The sequence below is a fragment of the Lytechinus pictus genome, chromosome 2 (assembly GCF_037042905.1).
Source record: "Lytechinus pictus isolate F3 Inbred chromosome 2, Lp3.0, whole genome shotgun sequence".
Taxonomy (NCBI): domain Eukaryota; kingdom Metazoa; phylum Echinodermata; class Echinoidea; order Temnopleuroida; family Toxopneustidae; genus Lytechinus; species Lytechinus pictus.
Genome location: NC_087246.1, coordinates 33,517,384 through 33,524,217, shown reverse-complemented (window position 1 = coordinate 33,524,217; position 6,834 = coordinate 33,517,384). Strand labels below are relative to the sequence as shown.

Sequence of the window (6,834 nt, the reverse complement as noted above, 5' to 3'; positions counted from 1 at the left end):
TGGTCTACCATCAGTGCATCCACTCACAACATGGTCTACTATCATTAAGTCTAATGCCATTCCGTCTGATAAACAATTGGTCCAATAGCCATTTAGTCCATACATCATTTGGTCTAATTAAACTAAATTGTTAATTGTGCAAATTCAATTTTCAATTTAATTCAATTTCAATATATTTCATTAAAAGTAAAAAAAAAAATTACAACATAAATATATATATACAATAAAATAAAATGTGGAGACAGCTTGGAAGAACATTGAAGTCCTATGAAATGCTGCCACCAATGATACAAAATGAATGAAAAGAAAATGGGTATTAGACCAATTGGTCATTAGACGAAATGGTAATAGACAAACTGGTATTTAGACAAAATGATGATTGGACCAAATGGTTATTGGACCAACTGGTTGTTAGACAAAATGTTGATGGACGGAACGGTATTAGACTAAATGAAGTTAGACCATGTGGTGAGTGGACGAGTTGGCAATTTATCGTTTTCCCCCACTGTAACCTGCCTAAAAGGGCTTGCTCATTAATAATAGCCTTTCTCATCTCCATTCATAGAAGACCTATGTATACATTATTATAGGCCTATTTATTTATTAGTTATTCATTCATGTTTTATCTATAACAAATGATAAAATAATGTGGAGGGTAGTTCGGCTCAGTTATAAAACTGCTTTACAACAAAGCCTTCCCCTTTACAAACAAAGAATAGAACATAAACATGATAATATATACATAAAATACAAGTGAAAATTAACATAGAATAAAACAAAAGTTATCTATAAAATAAACATACTTCTCTCATACAAGTAATGTTTATGTACCTGATCAATTAATAAGTTTGTTTAGTAAGCAAAGATTAACGGTTTATTTCAAATTCGTCTAATGCCAATTTTTCTAATTGCCAACTCGTCCACTATCATTTGGTCTACTATCAGTTCGTCCACTCACCACATGGTCTACTTTCATTTAGTTTAATGCCATTCCATCTAATAAGTTGGTCCAATAGCCATTTAGTCCATTTGGTCTAATTGGACTAAGTGTTAAATTGTGCAAAATGATTGAAAATGAAATGGATTTTAGACCAACTGGTTATGAGACGAAATGGTCATAGACGAACTGGTGATAAGACAAAGTGATGATTGGACTAAATGGTTACTAGACGAAATGTTGATGGACAGAATGGCATTAGACTAAATGAAATTAGACCATGTGGTGAGTGGACAAGTTGGCAGTAGACGAATTGGCAATTTACCTGATTAACTAGTGTTAGTGATCTTTCATCATACATAGTGTATAATATAATGTTCATTACACTTTTACTGAATAGAACATTTTGCTGATACAAGAAGTGGTTATATATCCTATCAATAAGTTTTTTTAGTAAGCAGATGATTCGGGTTTGTGGAGGATCTTTCAGAAGTGAAGCTGATGAAAGATCAGTCAAGGGCTATGGTACACAGGGCACAGCTTTTTAAAGAAAAAAGTACATGTTTCATCACATTTTCATAAGAGCATTCTACAAATAATGAGAATGCTCATTGTGATTTCAGAGAATGCTGCTGTGTGTTTGATGCCAAAAATAAAGAGATGTTAGAAGCTAAGACACAAGTTTGGCCCTGCCTCACGGACCAACTTCCTAAATATACCCAACTGGTCCTGTCATCTTTTTCTAAAATGGAATGGAACTATTTATGGCTTTGTTCACTCTCATGCTTCTCTCGAAAGTAGCCCAGAATAGTTCCTGACCGTCTACATCCTCTGTCCAGAATATATGAGGTCTGTTTCTTCTCACAAACAACCTAGCAAGATACGGCAGTTGGTCTTCCTCAATGTCCTCCAAGAAGATCAGGATAACCTTGTCAAATCCTGTGTCATTGACATGCTCCAGGGCCATACGGAGTTTGGTTCTGATCCAAACATCATCAACAGAACTGTTGCTTACCAACAGGACAGTTTTGAAGCTGTTCTCGATAGCATGTTGGATGGCATTCACATAGAACATTCCAGGGCAGAGATCTTTGTCTCCATAGACGATATTCTGCAGATGCGGCAACCTCTCCTCAATTGCCGGTTTAAGAATCTGGTCGACCCATTCCTCTTGTGACTCGTGGAACATGAGGTTTAGGTGAAATGTATGGTTATCTGCATCAAGGCTTTCCACCACTTGAAGGTAATCAATAATCGCTAGTTTAAGAGGGGACAGTTTATCTTTGACCTGGTTGCGATTGATATATGCCAGTATGATCAGAAATCCAACCAAGATGCCAGAGAAGGATAATGGAATTATCATAAGCTCAAAATTAATAGCACAGAGTTTTGGATCAAATGATAGTATACCAACAAATCTGTCAATGGACATACTGTAACACACTGTTTGATCAGGATTCTTGAGGTATATGTTGCTTTCACCAAGCCGAGATATAAACCAGTTTAAATCACAGGTGCAAGAGAAAGGGTTATCGTGAATATCGAGATATAATGTCCTGTTGGTAGGGAAAAACATATCCTTCTCAACTTTAGTCAATCGATTACCTGAAAGAGAGAGATAATGCAGATTAGGAGTCATCTTGAATGAGTCTTTCTCGATCACTTCTATTCTGTTGTCGTCGAAGTAAAGGGACTCTAGGTAATTCAACCCAGAAAGAACATTTTCAGATATTTTGTTTATGTTGTTAGAATCAAGGTTCAGACGTTTCAGAGAAATCAATCTATGGAATAAACCGGGCTTTATGACTACAATGCCTGCTTTAGACATATCCATTAAAGAGAGTTTGGAAAGAGACTTGAACGTTTCTGGTTCCAAATGGTTTAGGTTGTTTCCCTGGAGGTGAAGCTTTGATAGAGAAACAAGTCCATCAAAAAGGGATGATTGTCTTTCACTGTCATAGATGTTAGAACTATTGAGTGTCGTAAAACTAAGATCTAACTCTTCTAAATTCATTGTTTCATTGAATTGGCAAGTGGAGGTTAACGTAATGTTGGTTTGAGAAAGATCCAATTTGATGAGACTCTTCATTTTACTGAATACTCCATTGAGATGTAGTTTCCCTCCATGTTGAGACTCAAGGTAAATCTCTTGAAGTAGCTGTACATCTTGGAATGTCGTTGGGGATAGTTTATCTAAGTTATTGCCTGAAAGTTTTAATTTTTGAAGGCTTGACAAATTTCCCTCAAATTTTGTATCACTGAGATGTGTAATTTCGTTTCCAGAAATGTCAAGAATACGAAGTGCTGGGTTGTTCCATTTCGTGCCAAGAACTTCTGCTCCATTTATTGATATATCAAGTTGCCGAAGTGCCAAGAGACCACTGAATGACATTGGATTTAGTTTATATATGCTGTTGTGTGCAATCAATAATATTTGCAATTCTGGATTACAAGAAAACATTTGAGTAGGTAAGTACTTTATTCTATTGTAAGAAATGTATAGGTTAGTCAAGGAATCGAGACCACAAAAGGATTCATTGTTAACTTTAGAAATCTTGTTCGAACCAATATTTAGTTTTCTTGTCTCGCTCATTCCCCAAAATGCAGAGCTTGGGATTTCACGAATTTTATTATCACGCAAGATTACTTGATAAATTTTAGGGAAAGTGACGTTGATGAAACTATAGTTTTTCAGTGGAATGATAAGATTTATTCCACAATCGGCGAGTAACAAGGTACCTACTGTCACATTTCCAAGAAAAGTGTCCAAGTTGAATTCTCGTAATTTGTTTGAATTAAGATTAATAAGATGATAGACATTATTGAGGTATGAAAAGATCAGTTTTGAAATATTACGGAGCTGGTTCGAAGACAGGTCCAGTGTGTGCAGGGAAACATTTCGTAGGGGCTCAAAGTCTGTTGGCTGCAGTGAAGAAATAGAATTCCCTTTTAAACTGATGTTTGCTCTGTTGTTTGTATGAGAGAAAGCAGCGAAGTCTGCCTTCTTAATGAAATTATAATCAAGACGTATATTTCGTAGCTGGAGTGAGTGTAGTGCACGAGTGGGTACCGATGATAGATTGTTCCTGGATAGCACCACAGTTGTCAAGAACTGTTTTGATTCAAAGATGTTATCAGGTAAGTGAGCTAGTGAGTTTCCAGTCAAATCCAAAAATTGTAGGTGGGTGAGAGGAGTGAATGTTCCAACCTCCAAGTGGTAAATGTGGTTTCTTACAACTGTTAACACAATAAGTTGACAAAGACCTGTAAATGAGCTATTATGGAGGACTTTCATTTCGTTGAAGGAAGCATCCAGGGTAGTAGTTTCACGAGGTAGATCGGTTGGGATCCCGGGAAGTGATAGATACGAGCAGTCAGCTTTGACCCCAGAAACTGAGGTGCTAAGGTGGCAATCATGGTGACCCACCTCTTCAGCAAACGCAACACTCGATAGTCCTCCTTTTAAGGCTGAAATCAAGAGTATAACGATGAACTGCATTTTGCTTGGAACGACTGATCGTTTTCTTGAGGAATGCATGAGCATGGTATCTCTAAGAAACGCAGGATAACCAGATAAAAAAAATGCTTATTGTCTTTTAAAGTTCAATAACAAAGCATTTCTCTTTAGGTAGATATGCAACTAAGCTGCAAGTGTCTACATGAAAGAGTTTGATAGAAGTAACAAAGCCCGGGGTAACAAAGATAATGTAGCAAGAAAATAATGTAGAAGCATGTATAACCATGGGACACAAACGATAAAATGAAACACTGTTGTAAAAAATGCTCAGAAATTAAGATCTGCATGTCTCCATGTATGAAGCGAAACCGCAACAGTGTTGCATGATGATTAAAAGTACTAATTAAAACGATTAATTTCACCCCGAAGATTCATGTTTGTATAATTTATCTCCTATTATTAGTAACGAAACTGCCTGTGCTTTCTTTATCAGCGGGTACTGGCATATAAATTGTCCCAGTTATTAGCGATGAAAGTTTCCAGTCTCATTTGTCTTCATTGTGAGATATTTTAATCAAAAATAAAACTTGAGAAAAACAAAATAGTAAACGAAGACCATTGCCTTATGAAGCAAGTATACCACACTCGCTTTGAACCTCACAAACTCAAGACAAAAGATACTCTGTCATATGATTATTGGATCCTTTCCTACATTCTAAAAACACCGAGTAAAAGTATACCCAATATTGGGTAGAAAGGGAACATGCATTTTTTACACCATATCTTTTTACCCAACCAACATGCATGTTCCCATCCTACCCAATATTGGGTAAACCTTTTTAGAGTGTATAGGGTTGCATTTTTAAAAATTAAGTCTAGAACAGTCGCGACACCTTTGTTGGAGAAACTAGTGGATCCCTCCATTTTCTCAGAATTTCATTTTTTTTGTAATGATTATGATATTTTGCTTATATAAAATACTTTGTTTTGTTTTACTTATAGAAAAATATCATATATCGTACATGGCTCAATTTATATTGTCTGTATAAGTTCATTGTAATTATTTCGACTACTTTACTTTGTTCTGTTGAAAATGAAAAAAATTGAAATTGAAAATTGAATTAAAAATTATCAAAGATCACGTCTTAATCAAAGTTCAGTTATTGATATCACATGAAAGGATGTCAAATATTACTTAAACATGATACCCACTTTGTGGGCATATGATGTATTCCTGTTGAAAGTTTCGGAAATAGGGAAATTTCCTAATTTATTCAGAAAATGGAAAAATTCTCTTATCTTTTTTTTTTTCATGAAAATTTTTATCTTAAGGATTCTTCCTTGGATTAACTTTCTTATGTACATTTTACATGGCCTAAATATTGAGCATATATATGTCTACTATCCTTCGAAAGCTATATATCCATATTATATAAGTGATGCAAAACTTATGTCAAGAGCTTGTCATATTCGATATTTTCGAACTTACAGTGTAAAGTGTCGGTCAAGTTCAGGTCTCGTCTAGTTGATTTATATTTATGTTTCCATCACCAAACCGTGTCTTAATGGGGTCCAAACTGACAATTTCGACGGCCATCTTTGAATTTTTATGAAAAGCTAATTCATGATATTTTGAAAGCAGATAATTGAAAATACTGACTGAAGTAACTGATTGCGACCATCTAGGCCTATAGTTACTGCCAGACGGTCTTGTAAATTATTAACACTAGTCTTGAAAGTTTTTCCTTTTTTATTAAAAGAGCAGTCGTGACACCAATCATCAAGAAATCCAATATTTCGGCCGATGATCTGTCGAACTATCGTCCAATTTCTAATCTCTGCTTCGTGGGAAAATTAATTGAGAAAGCTGTTGTCAAACAACTCCAGGAATACCTGTCCGAAAACAATCTGCACAACCACTTTCCGGCAGCTTATAAGCCACATAACAGTGTTAAAACTGCGCTGCTCAGGGTACAGAATGACATATTGGTCTCTCTGTTGATCTGATTTAACCATGACATATTGATAAATCGGTTGAAACATTTGTATGGTATCGATGGGTCTGTATGGAAGTGGATATCATCCTACCTCTCACATCGTACACATGTTGTAAAGGTGAAGGAAGCTGTTTCCAAACCAATCACTGACTTATGCGGGGTGCCTCAGGGATCGATAATTGGTCCATTGCTATACACGCTATACAGCTCTCCAATATCAGCAAGTATCAAGTCCCATGGCCTGGATAAAATGCTACATGCTGATGACGCTCAAATGTATTTAGCATTCAAACCACATGATCTACAGAAAAAAATACTTCAGCGAGACAAACATTAATCCTGCTTGTAACATTCTGAATGTTACAAGCAGGATTAATGTTTGTCTCGCTGAAGTTCTGTCTTGGGCCCGAAGAAATAGTTTGAAAATCTACCCACAGAAGAAT

The 6,834-nt window shown here is 35.9% G+C and overlaps 1 protein-coding gene across 1 annotated transcript; it reads right to left on the bottom strand.

The window, feature by feature from the left end:
• Positions 1-561: 561 nt before the first annotated feature.
• Positions 562-4,964, bottom strand: LOC129272606 (toll-like receptor 13). Its single transcript, XM_054909729.2, has one exon. The coding sequence runs from the start codon at positions 4,479-4,481 to the stop codon at positions 1,680-1,682; it is 2,802 nt and encodes a 933-aa protein (XP_054765704.2). The 5' UTR covers positions 4,482-4,964; the 3' UTR covers positions 562-1,679.
• Between the last annotated feature and the right edge of the window lie 1,870 nt (positions 4,965-6,834).

Bases quoted from the DNA above. Each gene is read 5' to 3' on its own strand.
- LOC129272606 (XM_054909729.2), bottom strand. From the start codon at position 4,481: ATGCTCATGCATTCCTCAAGAAAACGATCAGTCGTTCCAAGCAAAATG.